The sequence below is a fragment of the Chelon labrosus genome (assembly GCF_963514085.1).
Source record: "Chelon labrosus genome assembly, chromosome: 11".
Lineage (NCBI taxonomy): Eukaryota > Metazoa > Chordata > Actinopteri > Mugiliformes > Mugilidae > Chelon > Chelon labrosus.
This window is the reverse complement of record NC_140344.1, coordinates 18,621,350-18,641,306: the sequence shown is the minus strand read 5'-3', so window position 1 is coordinate 18,641,306 and position 19,957 is coordinate 18,621,350. Positions and strand designations below refer to the sequence as shown.

The window sequence follows — 19,957 nt, the reverse complement described above, 5'->3', positions numbered from 1 at the left end:
GAACTCCACCAGAAAAATTCACACTGGTGCAGTTTTAGCATGTTTGGACGAAGGGTGCGACGAGCACTGTGTGTCGGTGGATCTGTGGAGAAAAACAAAAAAAGTTATCACAAAGATGCTTTAATGGTGGAGTGGGATGTGGTGAAGCCCCTGTGTGGCAACAAGTGTCTGTGGGGATGTGAAAAGGGAATAAAAAGCAGAAGTGAAGGCAGGATCGGCGGTTGTGGAGGGATGTATGTTTATTTGGAGCTCGGGGGTGTATAAAAACGTATTAAATGCCATAATGGAAGACGGGGAGGCCACAGTGTTAGGACTGCGTAGATCTAAGCCTCTTTTTTTTTCGTTGGGAGGGAGCTTTTCTTATTCAAAACAGCCCCACAAAAGACTTCCAGTGAGCCTTGCCACATCCCCATCTGACTTGGGGCCATTCATCAGCCTTCCAAGCCTATCAATGACATGTCCCCATCAGGGCTCCTATAAAATCAGCCCCTTTCCCATGAAACATCAGCAAACATTTTGACGGGTCTGGCTTTCCCCCCGCTGGATTTCTGGAGTCTCTACTCCCCCCTTTCCACCCTTATTCCCACCTCCCCCTCTCTCCTCCGCCAACACCACCCCTCTCTGGTCGAACCTCAGATCCTCAACATCTCCTGTGACGGGCAGTGGTCACGGAAACACAGAGCGAGACAAGGGGAGCGCCGCCGAGGAGGGGGAAACGTGCACTAAGCCATTTTCTTGGAGGAGCCAGTGTCGTTGATGGGAAGAGGATGCATTGTGGGCTGCTGGAGGAGCCTGATATGGATTCCACAGGTCAGTCCTGTTAAACTCTGCTTGTCTGGATGTGTTGAGAATATCAGCTTCAGGTCAGTTCAGGAAAACCGTGCGAGCGTCTGTCGCTGCACTCCTGTGAGTCTCAAACTTTCTCTGTAGTTATTCGGAGAGACTTCTGTCTAGATGCTCAACTGTTGATTTGAACCTTTTAAACCTCGGATGAAGGACTGCTTTTGTTCATGCACATTTATTGGAACGCTGTTGCAGGATATCGATTAAAGAAAAGCAGGTTATAGGCATTAAATCTCCAACACTGGCTCGGTTAAGTGGCTTCTTGCTGTGTTTTTTTGTTTTTTATTTAACTATTGCACTGATCATTAGGGAGTGGAGAATTAAAAACAAGTGCACATCATGGTGCACCTGCTCTTTTGAGCTAATTTACTGAGTACAAAACCAGAAAACTGAGCTGCTGATTCAAGTTACAGAATTTCTCTGTAAAATCTTTTTTCTGGTAAAAACTTTCAGAAACATTAAAGATTAATGTCCAGTGGGATTAAATTATTATGTAGTAATCTGTCTTAATGGGAAGAGGCTTTATTGGGCTAAATTAAAAATGTCTAAGTTTGGTTACTTGATTGACATTTAGCTTTTTTCTTTTCGTTTCTTTTTTTTTTTTCGTAGTGTGGTCTAGTTTCAATGTGTGCTAATAAATGAGTGAACATCCGTTTCACTTGTTGATCGAATTTAATCCAATTATTTAGATCCCCAACTTATCTGTTCTCGTGGCAAATGAAGCTTGAGATCTGAGCCTCTGTGGAGAATTAGCTCCGCTTCAGTGAATTTACTTTTTCATTTCCAGATTTCTTTTTCTCGAAGAAAAAAAAAAGAAAAGCAAACAGCGCCAGAAAAAAATCATGAGAGAAGCACCAGGAGGCTGTCAGTGGTGCTGATTTATTCAAAATCTAATTGCAATTATTATTATTTTTAATTGAGAAACAAGAACCAGTAAAACATCCATGTTGTTACGTCCGTTAATGGTGGAGAGGAGGTGATAATCATACACAACATAATGTTGTTTCTTCTAAAGATAATTTTTGTGTAACACAAGCAGAAACAACTTTCTCTTCCAGTGTTCGGAGTGTCAGCAGATTTTATTTTTCTCTCGACGCGACTCTCACTTTGACCTTTCCTGTCAGCACGTGCCGAACATCGTGGTGCAGAGTCCTCATCGAATGTAAACTTCTAAAACTTTTCAATATCTGTGACCTCCTCTGGATCTCTCCCCCCCCTCACCCCACCCCAACCCACCCGTGAGCTGCACCAACAGGTCGTCCTGCCAACAGTCTGTCCTAGCAACAGCTGCTATGGTGAATGTTGTCAGCTCACATGCAGAAGAAAAAGATTTACACAATTTCAAGAAAGTTTTTAGGTCAGAAGTGACTGGTCATTTTCCTTTAGTACTAACATTAATAGTTTTTATCCACTATATATAATGGAAAACAACCTAACTTTTATTAAATTATTACTGTTCAGTTTAGTACATAAATGGCTAAAGAGCAAGATATAATCGTAAATAAAAAAAAAAATGCATTTGTGCACTCAGATGTTTCCATCCATCTTTCTTTTAGCTGTCAAACAATTTTGTCGAAACAAGTGCAAGCATCTGAAATGGATTTCCACTCAATCAGCCTGCTCCTACATGAAAGCCCGGGTGTTTGGCTGCTGCCCGCTCACAGAAAGCACACCAGTTGAGCTATTTCTAAGTAGAAATTAAAACAGGACAATGGCCCCTATTCCACCAGACTGCTTCAGTAATGTGCGCAGGCTCTTTTAAGCAAGTGTGTATGCTCGTAGTCTCCTGGGAACAATGCTGGATTCCTGCCGTCTCGGTGAAAACATCTCAAATAGAGCCATGGCCGCACTGCCGGCCGTACAATCGATTGTTGTCAGCCCGGCCTGTCACATTAGTGACATTTAAAGTGTCCTGTATAGGCGGTCATTTGCACTGTTTATGTAAATACGGCTTTGGCTCTATTCTACTGCAGGATATTAGGAAAAGAGTTTTTTAATGTGTCAGTGAAAATGAACAAAAAAAAAAAAGAACAAAACAACTATAAACTGAGGTTTTACACAGAAAAAAAAGGTTTTGAGAATTTCATCATGAATTAAAAAAAAAAAAATAAGAACTAGTTATTTTTTAGTTGCACTAAAAGGTGGTCTGTGTGTCTTTTCATAGAGAGCTGGATTGAAAGATGCCTCAATGAAAGTGAGAGCAAGCGATATTCCAGTCACACGTCTCTGGGGAACATGTCCAACGATGAACGTAAGCAGGACGAGCGCTGTTACACTCAGACTACTGAGGAATCCTTTAAACTGTGGTGTTGTCTGTGTTTTCTACACATAATGTTTGTTTTTAACTTTGCTTGCACAGAACAAGTAAGATCAGATTTAAATAATGAATGTCTGTGTTTATGGCACACCTTTGTCACATAGTAACTTAATTCATCCCTACATATGTTGTATATTACAGATGAGGAAAAAGAAAATAATAGAGCCTCTAAACCTCATTCAACACCGGCTACTCTGGAATGGTAAGTTGTTGAGAATTATTATTGTTTTCCTTTATTTCGTATCTGAAAATAAATTGTGCGAAATATGGTAACAAATAAAACCCTGACACGTATTTAATTTATCATTAAATATTATATAATTTACGTAAATGTTGATCTAATACGGTAAATACTACAGTCAAAGCTATGAACGAGGCTTCCAGTCATCAAATCTCGTATGAGACCGTTTTATTTTGAAAGGATTAAATGTGTTGATTCCTGCTCTGCACTGATAACTTGGTGGTAAAGTCCTATAATTTTCAGTCATAAATTATAAAACTGCATTAATCTGAACAGTTTTACGTGACACATGCGGGTGACCATGCATGAATGCCTCTTTCTCTGCATGCTGGAATTTCAATTTATGGATTTGTGTGAGCACATTTTGTATTTTAATTAATGTTTTTTGCATTTTTTTTTCTCCAAACCTTAACCTTGCATGTGGTCATGAAAATCTGATCAGAACTTTTTTTCATGATTTATGTTATTGTGCTTTAGAAATTAAGATAAACACAGTGACAGCCTGAAAAAGGAGAGCAGCTTTAACATGCATCACATCTTCTACCTGTTATGTGTCTTCCTGTTGCACTGCACCATGACCAGTGACACCTAATAGCATTCAAACTACACATGGGCTTCAGTGAATATTTATACTGATTTAACCTGAACTGTGAGGATATTAATGAAATTAAATTAAAGTGTAAAGAGAGGCATTACATAGATAAATATAGGTTAAAACAGCTCCTGTAATCCTTTATCCACTGTGAAAATCGACTTTCTTGTAATAGCGACTAATGATCGTATCTAAATACACTGGAAGGGGATTATCAGGTCTAATAATGTTGCAAAAGTAATCCAATTTTTACTTAATTTTATCACAATGACCCATTAAAAGTGAATAATATATACGTTTACACCTGTCTTTCTGAGAAAAAATACATTTGGTCACATGACTAACTATAATTTGCATCTTATCGTCGGAAAATTGGGCTGCTATTCCACTGAAAGCATTTACAGTGACTGGAATTCTTTTATGAGTCTAATTAGAAAACAGTCCACAGTCTGCTGGGTGAGTGAAAATGTAAGTCATATTATATAGGCCCAGGGAAACAATAAAACCACAGCCCATAAAGGAACCAGATTCTTACTTACAGCAGCCGTTTATAATTCAGCATAGTCCACAAGAATAAAGTGGATTGTAAAAAAAATAAAATAAAATGTTTTTAAGACAAATAAATAAAATCACAAAAGCTCAGAAAGACATGGAGTATATTTTAAGCAACATACAGATCAAGTGATGGAGCAGACACATATAAAAATAAATATAAATAAAACTTCTGTTTGTTAAGTCTGTGAAGGTCCAAACTCAAAAACTGATTTTTTGTAATTAGTCGATCTATTGCTCTTTTGAAAATCAATTTCTGACTTGCACAGAAGTAACTGTGTCAGTGCAGCGTTTGCTTAAGTTTTGCTTATAATGCTTTCTTCTGGTGTTTGCCGTTGGAAAACACTAAGGACAAACATTACATTTATTAAAACACTTTAAAAGCAGGTGATTTCCTAATGACAGAGTTGTTCCAAATATTTTAAAAGCGACACAAAATAATTCGGCTGCAGCAGTAATATATTTAATAAGTTAGCCTGTTAGCCGAATGCTTATTCTGTCTCAGTATGTCCTCAGCTCTTATTTGCTTCTAACATGAATCTAAGATGAATGTGCTTTAGGGATAGTCTTTATTAATTAATAATAACAATAATCATAAAAAAAAAATCTCTTGGAATGCAAAAGTTTACAGCAAATGATTGAAATCATAAGTAATAACGCTGGTGTACCTCAAGGCTCAGTTTTGGGTCCTTTATCTTTTTTTGTTTGTTTGTTTGCTCTTTTGTTGTTACTAAGAATATATGTTGGATGATTTTTAAAGATACATATGTGCTGTGGTCTAAATTTCTTAAAATTGTGAAACATATTCATATATTTTAGTTTAGGAAGAAGCTCTAATGTTGCGCCGAGGCATTGAGTGATTTTTTTCTTGAACCATTAGAGGGCAGACATTCTCCCAAATTCTATAACTATTTCTCTGAAAAGCTCATAGATTATGTACGTTCAGCTTCCTTCCACCACTAAGCGCCGACACACCCCATTTAGAAACTCTGACAACTGGTGACAGCTGTTTTATTTGTCATCATGAGTATTTTAATTCAATGCTATTATTAAAAATATTGCTTTACAAAGATTTCAATATTTCAGAAGTGTGAATATTTTACTGTAAAGCAAGTGTAAAGGTGTGACGTATAGGTGCATGCTTTTTCTAAATTCATAAAATTCAATGCAGTGATATTTTTTGTACATATAAATGATTTAAAATCGGCCTGATGTAATCATACAGAACAACATTAAAACTGTATTATATATATATTCATGTAATAATCCAAATTAAGTTTTGGATACATGTTACTGGGGTTGTCAAGCTTAATCCGTGTGTGTTATGGATCATGTCTGATGCTGTCTGGTACTAACTGTGTTGGTTTGTGTTACGTGTTTTTTCTGAACCAACTACAGTTAAAAAAAAAAATGGCAAAACCTGAAATATATACACTCAGTTTTCCTCCACTAAAATCAACTATAACATCATATAATTCAGTTATTTCACAGTTTTGATTCTTACACATTCACACAGCAAATTTCTTGAAGTTGTGAGTTTCTCATTTCACTCATGTCATTTTAAAAAACGTACAAGCTTCCACTTGTGTCCTGTTGTGCGCTCACACGGTTCCTGCTGTCGTTCACAGGCTAGAAGAAAACTACGAGATAGCCGAAGGTGTGTGCATCCCCCGAAGTGCCCTGTACATGCATTACCTTGACTTCAGTGAAAAGCATGACACTCAGCCTGTGAACGCAGCCAGCTTCGGAAAGGTGAGACTCAAACTTATCTGCGTCCGGTACAACTCATAGTCATGAATATATTTTCACTAATGCTGCAGTTGGATTAAAAAAAGGATTCTTCTCAGCTTTAAATGTTTTATTATTATTTAAACATGCTCTGTTTAAAGTTTGAAGTAATCAACAGATACTAAACCACAGTCTGGTGTTATAACAGACATAAAGGCAGTAATCTCATCCCTTCAATCAGCCGTGAGCATTAGTCTGACCATTTCATGCCTGAGCTGGTTTTGTGCTGCAGCTCTGGCTGCTGTGTTGAAGTTATATCAACTGCAGCTCAGTGTGAAGCAAAGCTCTGAACACATAATCTAGAGCCAAAGGAGATGTGCTTTCGTCTGTTCCCACAACCCCAAGAAGTTGCTCAGCCTTCCTACCCCCAGCCATCCCCTGTACCCTGTACTCCGGCCCCAACCCCCAACCCAGGACCACCCCCCCGCCCCCTCCGCAGCTCCTGTCGGAAGATATTGAAAAAGAGAAGGGGCCTGGATTAATGTGTAATTAAAGGAAATTTGGAAGGGTGAGATGTTGCGGAATGTTAGATCAGTGGCTGGAGCAGTGTGGGGTGTCCTTTAGGAAGGCTTCATTGATTCAGGACAAAACAACGAGAGAGGGCCCGGACTGCCTCCCTGTCTGCTCATTTATCAAGCGGGGCCTGACAGAAACTTCACAGCTTGGCCTCTTTTTTCATCCCACACAATGGAGAGCTACACTGTTTGCTAAAGTTTCTGCACCAGGAGCTGGACCGAGGAGCCAATCTCTTTGGACAAAAAAAAAAAAAAAGAGAGAGAGAGAGAGAGAGGAGAGGAAGAAGGAGGGAGCGGAGATGAGAAAGAGAAGGAGTGAGGATGTCTGGGTGGATAGATGAGAGTCGGTGGTTGATATTAACAAAAAAAAAAAAGAAAGTAACACCTGTGGATGTCGTAAATGGATAGATCTCAATGTTTGTTTGGAGACAAACTTTGTTAAACACATTCCCGACTGCAGCATTTTCTGTTAAATAATCTACACTGTATTTACTCTCTCTAACTTAAGAAGTCTTATTTTGCTCCACGTTTCACCTCCTTTACTTTTTATTTATTATGAATTACTGGAAAACTCTGATATGCCATGTATAGAAAACACTTATATATATCATTCTGTATGTAAAACACATGGCTGACGGGTTTTCTCTCCTTCAATTAACAGATCATAAGGCAACAGTTTCCAGCACTGACCACCAGAAGGCTGGGGACGAGAGGACAGTCTAAGTAAGGCGTTCTTAGTTTTATCCTCCTTTAAATCACTTATAAATAACATGTTTATGTGAATATTCACTAGAAAAAACACCAAAAAGTCCCAAAAACTAAACACTTGCATCCAACAGAATTATACAAAATAAACTTTTAACAGCAAATCACATAAAAATAGTAAGAAATGCTAAAATGTTAAGTAAATTATTTCCCTCAAGATCCTAAAATACTACGTTTAATATACATAACTTCATATAACAGCGCCATTTATTTCAGTAAAGATCTTTAGTAGCAAATTATCTAACTAAATTTGAATATATAATCCAGTGAATTATGTCTTAAATGGATATGTGCAGTTTTTCTATTCTGTGCGGCCTCCAGGTGTCAATATTCATCTGCTCCCCGTCTCTGCTCCTCAGGTACCATTACTACGGCATCGCAGTGAAGGAGACCTCCCAGTATTATGACGTGATGTACTCCAAAAAGGGAGCGGCATGGGTGAACGAGACGGGGAAGAAAGAGGTCACGAAGCAGACAGTGGCGTATTCACCGCGCTCCAAACTGGGGACTCTCCTGCCAGAGTTTCCAAATGTCAAAGACCTAAATTTGCCTGCCAGCCTGCCAGAAGAGAGGGTAAACAGGAGTTTTAAAAGTCCATCCTCACAGCGCCTCCAATCACCCCCCTCCCTTCCCTCCCTCTACAGTCTCACCATCTCTGCGCCCCCTCTGGCTCTTTTATCTGCCCCGGGACCTTCCCTGCGTTTAGAGAGGGACCTTGAGGATTTATATGCTGGCTCCTCACTAACTCTTAATCTTTTGGGGGAGATAATAAGATCTAGCAGTGGACAAAGGACAGGCACTAGCTGTCCGGCTTTTAAAGGGGGGCCATGATTTTAAATGGTTTGTGTTTTGCTGATCTCTAAAGCTCGTTTTATATTACACTGCTCCAGCCTGGACCTGTAACATGTATTTATTGGGTCACATGCTTTGTTGAAGATTTATTTTCTTGTTTTTGCACCACTTTTTTTCCCCGAAAGAGAAAAAAGCTGTTAAGTTTGTGATGAAATTAGATTAACGCTCTGTTGTTGCCCGTAGGTGTCAACCTTCATCATGATGTACAGAACGCACTGTCAGAGGATACTGGACACTGTGATTCGAGCCAACTTTGACGAGGCAAGGTTTCCATTAGTCCGTGTAGATTCTGCCTCGACACAATCAGTTTCTGTAAACTCATTCCTGTGATATATTGATCTGCAGGTCCAAAGCTTCCTGCTGCACTTCTGGCAGGGCATGCCGCCCCACATGCTCCCTGTCCTCGGCTCGCCCACGGTGGTGAACATCGTCGGAGTTTGTGACTCCATCCTCTATAAGGCCATTTCTGGGGTGTTGATGCCCACCGTCCTGCAAGCACTGCCTGATAGGTGAGCGTGTGTTCTTGACTCCACTCTAAATATGGAACAGTACTATCGTTTTATTCAACCCTTTCCTTAATAACATATTAATACTGGCTTAGATGTTATTAGTCACTCTAAAGTGGAGTTTTAGAGGAGTTACTCATAGTTGTGAGTGCAAAACCTTAAAAGCATGAAAGTTAAATGTCTGGGCTGGGCTTTTAAGCACGACTTCAAAGAAATTATTTAAATGTGATGCTTATTTAGCTGTTATAAGTCCTCTGGCTCCAGCTACAGCATAAAAGTAAATTTTAACATAACGTTTTTTAATTTTTTATTTAACCTTCATTTAACCGGGAAGATCCCACTGAGATTAAGAACCTCTTTTTCAAGGGAGTCCTGACCAAGATAAGCAGCAGCAAGTACAGAACACAATTACAAAATGACACAGTTAAAACACCGACAAAAAAAACAAATAAAGGAAAATAAGATCAAATTTTTCAAGCAGATTATAAAAACAAGTTCATATCGTGGAGTCGGCCTCAAGTACTCTCAGTTTGGATTTAAAAGAGCTCGATGAAATTAGTTTCCGGTCATTTTGCAACATATTCCAGTTTTGTTAAAGCAGGAGAAGGTGAAAAAACAGTAGAACACGAGATCTTTGCGTTTCACCCGTTACAGAGTAAAAAAAAAAAGACTGGATAGTCCTACAACCAATCACAGCCATTTTATTGTAAACAAATCCAACTCCATGACGCTCAGATGACGTTTAAGACTACGTTGCTGCTATTCTTCAGCCCATCACCGCATAAAGCCCACCAAAACAGTTTGAATGACACAGCAGATATCAGTTCCCAACGGAGCGACCCTTCCCGACCAACTTTCTGCCATAACAAAAGTTTGTGGGAAAGTTCATCTGGCTTTCAAACTATAAAAGCACTACAAAGTGCAGAAGAATCATTTTTATAGATAATCGGCTTGAAAAACATTTTATTTATTAGTAAAACTATTCATTTGTTATTTGATGAAACTTCAATAGAAAAAATAAAACATTATTAATCTATTACCTGTCCTCCTTCATACACACAGTTTGACTCAGGTTATCCGAAAATTCGCCAAACAGCTCGATGAGTGGCTTAAAATAGCACTTCACGACCTTCCTGAAAACCTGAGGAATATCAAATTTGAATGTGAGTGCAAAACACATCAACAAATACCTCTCAAAAACAAATGGACCCCGTGTTTTTGTTTACCTATATGTTTTTCTCCTGTTTTATTTCCAGTGTCGAGGAGATTTTCTCAGATTCTAAAGCGGCAAACGTCATTAAACCATCTGTGTCAGGTATCTATCATGGCCTGAATGTTTTTTTAATAAAATCCATATGAAAAGAACAAAGCCGATAAGGGATGCGGGTGTTCTTGGGTACGTCATATTGTTGATTTATCTGTCCCCAGGCGTCTCGGACGGTGATAAACAGTGCCGACATCACCTTTCAAATGTTGGAGGACTGGAGGAACGTGGACTTGAACAGCATCACCAAGCAGACACTTTACACCATGGAGGACTCACAGGAGGAGCACAGGCAGCTTATAATCCACTGTAAGTACACACAGTTAAACTGATTCCACTCTTCACATGCACAAATGACACTTAACGTCCACATAAACAACGCGGCGGGGTCGGGGCGGGGGGGCTATCATTCCCACGACCAGCAGAGTCAAAGCATTAACGACGGAGACCAAGAGGTTAAACAAGTTAACTCTCCTCTGAAACACCCCGGGGAGCGTCTTCGATTCACTGCAGCCTCGCTCCTCTGAATCAGTCCTGACAGGATCACAGGTCACGGACACGTAGAAGCTGATGCATTACGATCTTGTTTGCACCCAAAACTTAGAAAAATGTAAAATACTAAATGTGAGCTGTCCATCCTGTCATAGTGTATCAGGAGTTTGACCGTCTACTGGAGGAGCAGTCTCCAATCGAGGCTTACATCGAGTGGCTGGACTCGATGGTGGATCGCTGTGTCGTCAAGGTCAGACACCTCATACTTCTTTCACTTATTTAAAAAAAAATAAAATAAATGCTTTCGTATCTGACTCAGCACTTTTACAGGTACATTTTAAGATTATTTCCAGAAGTGGTTTGACCTAAATGTTTGCAGAGCAGAAGTCTGATAATCTTCCCCTTTTTTGCAAAGACACCTGCGGCTGAAAGCCACTCGCCTCCGCATGTCTTCCTCACACAGGGGCCACTTACGTTGCAATCCTCCCAGTTAATGATGTCTTCAAGCTTCCCATTTGCGTCCATTATGTGCCAGATATGGGCTTGTAAAATTTGGTCGCCCCGGCAACGTCCTGGACCGCCCAGACAATAGTTCAATAGGAAGGCGTGTCCCTGGGGGCAAATTAAATAGTTGACTTGTTGACATGTTTTTCGTTCCTGAGGGTTAAGCCCCAATACGCACCCAGGGGTTAATTCTACCCCGGCGTCCCCACCCTTCCCCCTCTTTTCTCATGGAAATGTTCTCTCTAGGTGGCAGGGAAGAGGCCCGGGTGCCTGAAGAAGGTGGCCCAACAGTTCCTGCTGATGTGGTCATGTTTTGGTACCAGAGTCATCCGGGATATGACCCTCCACAGCGCGCCCAGCTTTGGTGAGCTACAAATGCTTTGTCATCATTTCGGGATCTGATTTATTGCCACGTATGCTCACTCATGCATGAATTTGTCTCTGTGTTTGGAGCAAAAACACTGTAAGGAATAAGATAAAGTATAAATAAGAAGTCCAGTTTTCTGATGCAACAAGAGGGAAATGTGCAACTTTGACCATGTGGTTTGTTTTTTACTGTTGCCAGTGTACATGGACTCACATGACTTACAAGAACAAATTTTTTTTAGGGATGCACCAAAAATTTTCGGCCCAAAAAACGAAAATGCACTTTCGGGCCATTTTCAGACGAAAATTTAGCGCCGAAACAATACGGCCGAAACAGGATGTTGTGATGATGGAAGCAACAACCGCAGCAATTCTCGCCCAGCAATGGCCCAAAAGTGCATTTTCGTTTTTTCGGTCGAAATTTTTCGGTGCATCCCTGATTTTTCATATATATTTTTTTGAAAACTAGAGTTTTGTTCCTAATCTTAAACTCTATGAATGTAATTATTATTTTTTATTTAAGAACTCATCAGAAATGACTGATCTACTCAAAACTGCTGCTCTAAAATCATAATACCCATCACTGTAAAACTATAACAGAAACTGGATCATAAAGATAATCCCTCCCCCCACTAAAAGAACCAGTTAAAAAATGTCCGTCTTGATTTTCAAGTCGAACTGTCACATACATGTCTTATATTTGGACGTTCGTGTCCTGCATCATGTTTGTTGGCCAGAGTGGTCCACCAAGTAAACATTTCAAGATTCCTCTTCCTCTTCCTCCGAAATACTAAGAGAGTTGGAACAAATAAAATGGCTGCTGCTTTAATAGCTTGCAGTAAGGGAAGAGCAGTAAAAAATGAAAGAAAAGAAAATGGCTTCTCTTTCCTTCCTCTTGTGTCCTCTGGCCCTGTCTGTGAATATCAAAGACACAGCTGGTGCAGTGTTTTGATAAAGCAGGTCTCTGTGCACAAACAGCTAATTAACAAAAGCCGCCCCTCCCCTCTCCCCGACGTGTTTCCCTGTCTTTTCCATTTTATGACCGGTCAGTGTTACACCCCGCTCCCCCCTGAATAGCCACAAGTGTTTATTATGCGCACGGTGGCGGCGGCGGCAGCAGCAGTGACCGGCACAAAGACACAATTGTGACACTCCCTCACACGCCACGGGCTCGTCTTCCGTGCGACCCCGGGGTCAGCTGACATATTTCTGGCACTGAGTCGGTCATATTTCTGGCACTGAGTCGGTACGCGGAAACGAGCACTTCTTTTTAATATGGTCGGCCCTTCAGGATGTGATGTTGTCACGCTCCAGTCTTGACGATCAACATCTTTTTATATCGTGGGGAAGCATTTGTTTTGTTTCTTCCACCGGCTGACGCTTCTGACTCCCAGTTAAATTCATATAAAATACAAATAATCTGTGTTAGATAATAACACTTGTTTGTCCCGTTCGTCTGCAGGGTCCTTCCACCTGATCCATCTCATGTTTGATGATTATGTGCTTTATCTGCTGGAGTCCCTGCACTGCCAGGAGAGGGCCAACGACCTCATGAGGGCCATGAAAAGCGAGGGCAGCACAGGTGAGGCCGATACCTGGAGGTCCACTTGATGACTGACCTAAAACTAACAAATCCAAACAAACAAAATCGAATTAAATGTTTACAAGTAGTTTTTTAAGTAACAAATTAAGTTTATTAAGTGTCCACTTAATCCGTAATGAAAATAATTAATCAAAATACAGCATTTGCTTTGTTAAATTTCTTAATATCGTGGTTTGTTGAACCAAACGCTGTAGTCACTGACCAGAAAGGCCCCAGATGGGCCTTCTAGCTGACACTGGAAAGTGAAAATGCCATTAGAGGTGTCTCTTTATCAAGATTTAGATGGTTTATATACTTTAAAAACATATGTAACTCCTGTTCATTTTCAATAAGCTTGCAAACATAAATAGATAACTGGAAATGTCTTTCGCTTTGGAATATTTCTGAATCAGCCTTACATCTTCCTACATCAGCTCTCTCTCATCATGACAGATAACAGAAGAGTAACTTTCCATTTGTTCTGGTTTGTGTTGACTGGCGTCCCTCGTGTATTAGATAATCCAATAACCTGTCGTCTCTTGACACCTTCAGCGGAGAGAGAGGAGGAATTCCCGTTGACAGAAACCACTCCCACCTCCCCGTCTCCGGGATCCTACTCTCCCGCTCGGTCCGTCCACTCGGTGGGCGTCTCCTCGGCCAGCTCCCCCACCGCGGCCGTGTCCCCGGAGTACTCCGGAGTCGCCGCCGCCGCCGCCGCCACCACAGGTGAGACAGGACTCACCCGCAGTGAGTCAGTGAAACGCCTGAATGAGCAGAGTTTAACAGGCTTCACTGCACACAGTTCCTCTGCGCCAAAACACTTTCTCTGTGTGTCTATATATGTGTCTACCAGGCGCTGTTCAGTCATATACCTGGTCCCTTACATACACAGTGACAACAGCAGGCGGCTCCACTCCAGAGGCCGAACAACAGCTGTCTTGTATGAGGAGCAGCGCCCCTGTCCCGCCTCCATCTTCTGCCCACAGGCTGCCAGTCTACACCCACAGAGAGGAGCATGGGTAAATCATCACTTTTCATTTCCATGGTATTTTTGAAATCATTTAAATGTGATTAAATTTATTTAATTAATCTTGATTTCTTAACTCCATTCTAGGTATACTGGTAGCTACAACTATGGCAGTTACGCCAGCCAGCATCCTCACTCCATCCAGAGCCAGTACCCGAGTCTGGCCCATGAGCCGGCGATCCCGGCCCCCCTTCACTACTCCGCCTACCACCGCTCATCTGCACAGGTCAGCCACCCAGGACGTCAGTAGCATTTAAATAGAGATTCGTTCAACCCTTAGTAAATTTGAACGGCAATTAAAAATCAGTTAAAATAACTTTTTGATTTAAATAGTGTAACAAATGTTTAATATTTAATTAAATATATTAAATGTATATTATATACGTATATAAGTTGGAATTATTTTTATTCCTTTAGATACATTCCTCTTTTTATTACTATTTATGTGGCAGATGAGGTGAAGGGACTCTTAACGTAATGAAAAGTGGGAAAATCACAGCGTGACGACAGCCCAGATATTTATTCACAGATCACAGTCCTCTGAAAGTCCTCGAGGTCTAGTACAGAATCATTATCAGTACATTATACAATAAATAATAGTGTTTGTGATTTATTGGCAAAGTAACTAGTAAAAATACATGTCAAACAAAAGATAAAGGAGCATTAGTTCTTATTGAAAATGTTGAAGCTGAAGAATAAAAAATACTTGAATCAATGTGAAATTAGAGCAGTTTACACTGAAAGCTTCATTTTATTTCATCCGTGTAGAGGGATGAAACTCAGTATCACATAGTGCTGTGGATGGGATGTTTGCAATAGTGTGTGTTAGTGTACATCAGCACTGTTTCATCTATTTACACTGTGAGAAATAGTAAGGGATGTGACTAAATGAACATTTCAGATCCCATAACGTGCTCTATGTTGAGAAGCTCTGCAGCTGCGGCACACGTGAATGAGAACATGATCAGACTGTCCACATGTGAACTGTCCTGTCAAAGGATTTAAATGTGAGAAAAGAAGGTTCGCTGTGATGACATGGAGTCCCTGATGTTGCGGCTCATGTAGCGAGTGGTGTGAGTTTACTCTTTTGGTGGTAATTTCCTGTCAAGGGTCCTCCAGCCTCCGCTGCCTTTATAGTGGGAGGAGATCAGCTGGGCCTCAACGCTCGCAGTGTTTCTAAAAGTCCCTGAATCACCCTCTCCACACAGCGGAAGCAGACAGTGAAAGGTGGCCCGGCCGGGGCCAAGAGGGGCCCTGCTCTGTTACTCCTCTTTCCAGCTCTCAATAGTCTCTTCATCTGTTTGAGCCAGTAGCCACGGAGCAGGGCAAGGGGGCGTTTATTAAAATATTGTTATTCAATGGTCTCTTTTCTGCTTGTGAACAAGAGGCAGCTGAGCCGTCTGTTCTGCACTGACTGTCTTTTTCCATGCCGTGATTTCTCATAATGGGATCGACTGTCGTGTTTATATTTAGTGAGAAAAGGGAAAAAGCTCCTACTTCCACTTTTTTTTTTTTTTTAGACTCGTCTCAGCTTAAATCGGGCACAATGCCTGCACTTTGTCAGTGTGAGAGGTTGGACAGAGAGCTGAAAAACTTTGTCGGACTCCCATCTGTTCAAAATATTTTTGTCAGTGCTGTTTGTGGTCAGTCACCACAGGCAACAAAAATAACACAGGAAAACCACTTTCTTCATGAAAACCCTAATTTTCTTAAGTGGCTTAATTTTCTATTTTGACCGCAACTTGTGAAGCAATTTCCTTTGACAGGAAATTACAGTTGGCAGGGTCAGTTCGCACCCAATGCTCCATGTTTAATACGCCGCTGAATATGATATCAGCAGAGCCGTAGGCACCTTTAAGGACACTGAGGTTATGTCATTTATAAAAGAGAGTTTGAGGATTTGTACCAACATTACTGTTTTTTCCTGGCAGTGCAGAGAGTTTCTTAAAGGAATAGTTTGCAGGTTTTATTTGTCGATACATCCCTCGCTATCGTTCATCTCTATTTGAGGCTACAGCAGCTGGTTAGCTTAGCGTAAAGACTTGACACAGAGAGGAAACATTTAGCCTGGCTCCATCCAGAAATAACTAAACCTGTGTTTTATATCCCTTTTTTTTTTTACATATTAAAACTGAAAAACATTTATTAAATAAAGACTGACTTGTTGTTTCCTCCTCTTACAAGTCTTTATGATAAGGGAGGCTATCTGGTGTGGTACCGTTCTTCTCATTTAACTCGTTAAGGGAGAACATGAACAATCCTATTACGCTTATATTCCTTTAAGTGAATTCAAATTTACAACAATTAATCACTAAGAAAAATGTATTTTGGAAAGTATTTAAATGGTGTTTTTGGAACTTAAACACATATCTTAAGTAATATTATAAAAAATAAATCTATATTTATCTTTATTGAAAAGAAATACGCTTGTCAGAAATTTGTAAAGTTTTTCCATGAATCAGATTTGGATTATTTTTTTTTATTCTTCCTTTAGACTTTCTTGACATGCATGGAGAAATTTTTGAGGGTGTAAATCCGTTTTACGACTGAGGTGTTATTGACTTGCACACCTGCAAACTGGAGACGTATATATGTTTAGGACAACATCAGTTGCAAGTACAAAAGCTACTACTGCAATTTCAATTCTGAAAAACTCCCTGGTTCGATGCCACATAATTCAAAATGTTTAAGTAAAATTTTGTCATACTCTTAAATATTGTGCATTTTTTTATCTTTCGCTGCTTTTCTTTTTTGTTTCTGTACTTTTTGGTTTTGTTTCTTAAAGTCTTGTTTGGTCTCTTCATCTCTGCATGTATGCAAAAGAAAATAACCGTTAGCTGCAGCTCTGATCTATGTTTCCCTCAGTAGATGATCTCTCTGCATTGTCTTAACTTCTCTCCTCCTTTTTCTCTGCTCCACAGTACCAACTCAATGGCCAGATGTCTCGAATGGAGCCTTGCTTGATGGGCAGCACTCCCCGGTTGCACCCCACACCTGTCGCCCCCCGGTGGCCAGATGTGTCCCCTGCTAACAGCTGTTACACCAGCCCACCTATGCATTCATCCCGCTATGCCACCTCTGGGGACATGTACTCTCCCCTGGGGCCGCGCAGAAACTCTGAGTACGAACACTCGCAGCATTTTCCCGGCTTTGCCTACATCAACGGAGAGGCCACCACGGGCTGGGCCAAATAGCCTTTAAACAATGCTTCGGACATCCGTGTACAAGCTCCAGGCCTGCCAAGCCAGGAGGATGCAAAGTCTCTGAACACTTCCAATCAAGTGCATCAAAAACGGAGGAGCAGAGAGTAAAAAGTACCAATGTAAGGTAATAGGAATCATGGTATGGACGTTTTGACAATTTGACTCATCACACCAATCGCTCTGATGATTGTGGTGTAATTTGTGCAGAGGTTTATAAAAAATTTCTTCAGCAATTGATGGAAGAAAAAGTATTAAATCATATAGATTGTCAAAAAAAATTGCAGCAAAATCATTTGAAGAGTGCAATGCTGCTGCCAAGCTGTGCCTTTGTTTTAAGGAATGTATACACCTCTGCCAGAGTTTCTGTCAGTCTCACAAGTCAGCGCACGGATCAGCCCACCAACAGTCGGTCAGTAACGTCGGTGGCTGATGGCTCTGTGCGCTGCGAGCTGTTACTGACTCCAGTACAATCTCAGTGACACCACTGTCTCCTCTTGTTGCTCAGCACTGTGCAGCGTCCTGCCGTGAGCTCTTTGCAGCAGATTCGTCTGGGACGATGATGAACTGTCCTGCCTTAACCTTCACCTGGGACACCGGTTACATTCAGTGGCGCAAAGCCAAAACATCACAGGCGACAGACTCGTGACCTCGATCGTCGTGTTAAAGTGTTTCTATCTGTTTTTTTTGTTTTTTTTAAACGATTGAATGCTGTGACTCAAAAACAACGAACGTATCCTGTCGCAAGCTTTTCTGCTGTTTTTCTGTGACTATATATATACATATATATACATATATATGTATATATATATTTATATATAGTATGTATTTTCTGTAACTTTGTAACATGGTGTATTCTTTATTTTCTATGTTACAATTGGTACTCTGTTCTCTGTTTTGTATGGTTAGTAAAGGACGCATTAACCTAGGGTTGTGTGTTTTATAATGCACTCAAAGCTACTGAGGACCTATTACCCTATGGGTATTTATAAAAAAGGGAAAATATCAAAGTGTACAGTAACATGAAGTCTAGTCACTTTTGTGTAAATAAAAGCACTGGAAACCATCTGTGGAGAGTGTTAAACTGTCACAGCTGATGTGTATGTGGGATATATGTGGCCACATAAACAATTTCACAATTTAAAACACTGAATCATTCTTGTCAAATGTCTTATTCTTTCTTAATCTTTTTCGACTTTCTTTATTCTTTCTCCGGACAAACACATAAAAACATTCTCTAAATGTCCAAATACTAACACAAGCATAAATATTTAGCTAATATGTATTGGCTTTCTCTCAAATCACATAATTTTTCAACATTTCCTGAAGCTGCCTGGGCAGATTCTTTCCTTCTTTGGAAGTCACGATGCAGTGGGGGTTGGGTCAGAAGCAGAAGGGCCACACTGCAGAAAGAATTACATTTCTAAGGGGAGAATGTCCTGCTGTGCTGGGGTCATTGCACCTCAGTCCCATGACCTTTGACCCCTGACCCCTTTTGAGGTTTGTATTTATTAGCGTGTCGATCCTCTGAGTTACATCCCAGAAATCCTGAACGATTCACAGCTGAGACTTTGAATGCAGAAATCTTGTTTAAAGCAAAAAAAAAAAAAAAAAAAGAGAGGAAAAAAAAGTCCTCCCTTCACTGCGATTTAATCACGAGACCTCTGAGTGTCAATATCAATATCCGCTGAAGATTTCAGAAGAAGATGTGTGATCAGGTCATCTGTGAGATATGCGCTGTCAGAACTTTTATCTTTGATATGATCTAAATACAGAGGGTTATAGCGTACATCTTTATTTTTTAGTTATATACTTATCTAAGGGCTCTGAAATGTAAAATAACATTTTAGAAATATTATAGTCATTAAACTCATAGTATTTATGCGTACTGAGTTGGCATCAGTACACATAATAAATTCACATGCAGGTGTTCAGTTTCATTAATAAAAAGGTAAAAATAAAGACTGCTAAATAAACAGATTGAAAGAGACAAGAGCCAACTTGCAAAGAACACTGGTTCACCCGGCACAACCAACCAGGCAGCAGTTAGTCACAGACGTTTAGTTCCTCTGCAGAGTCACTTCATCAGGTTTGATGACTTTATTCATTTGACTGATATGTGCTGCAAAAGCTGCCAACAGTGTTGTTTTTTTTCTCTGTACAAAGACATTTTAGATTAAATTGAAAATAAACATGCAAAACCTTCAACATGTTCTTATTAGAAAACATGGTTTGTGGTTATATAGGTGTGTTTTCTCCTTCAACTCATTCAGATTAATTAAATTAATTAAAGTCAGTTTTTAAGCATTAATAGCTGACATAAATCAGTCCTAAAAGGTAATAATTACAGATCACTGACTTTTCATACGTTTGCTTTCTCTTCAGATACTTAAATCATCATTATTATAAAAAGTCATTATTCCATTAATGTGCTGCTTTGGATCTTTGCGAAATATATTTTTTAGTCATTATAATCTAAATGTTTTAATGTAGCGGACGTGTGTGGTTTCTGACTCTTGTATTTATGTTAGCAGCAGTGATTAAACTCCTA

The 19,957-nt window shown here is 40.1% G+C and overlaps 1 protein-coding gene across 2 annotated transcripts; it reads left to right on the top strand.

Annotated features, from left to right (window-relative positions):
• Positions 1-767: 767 nt before the first annotated feature.
• On the top strand, positions 768-17,530 carry rfx4 (regulatory factor X, 4; the record flags this gene model as incomplete). Of its 2 annotated transcripts, none has more annotated exons than XM_084554643.1 (18): positions 768-810; positions 3,008-3,094; positions 3,302-3,362; positions 6,174-6,297; positions 7,510-7,571; positions 7,973-8,186; positions 8,649-8,726; positions 8,811-8,974; positions 10,034-10,134; positions 10,228-10,286; positions 10,400-10,544; positions 10,883-10,977; positions 11,478-11,595; positions 13,060-13,179; positions 13,732-13,905; positions 14,033-14,198; positions 14,294-14,432; positions 17,128-17,530. In XM_084554643.1, 18 exons carry the CDS (start codon positions 768-770, stop codon positions 17,398-17,400), a joined length of 2,223 nt encoding a protein of 740 aa, XP_084410769.1. In that variant the 3' UTR covers positions 17,401-17,530. The 2 variants fall into 2 exon arrangements, with proteins under 2 accessions (XP_084410769.1, XP_084410768.1); XM_084554642.1 differs by having other exon boundaries at positions 768-814; positions 2,973-3,094.
• Between the last annotated feature and the right edge of the window lie 2,427 nt (positions 17,531-19,957).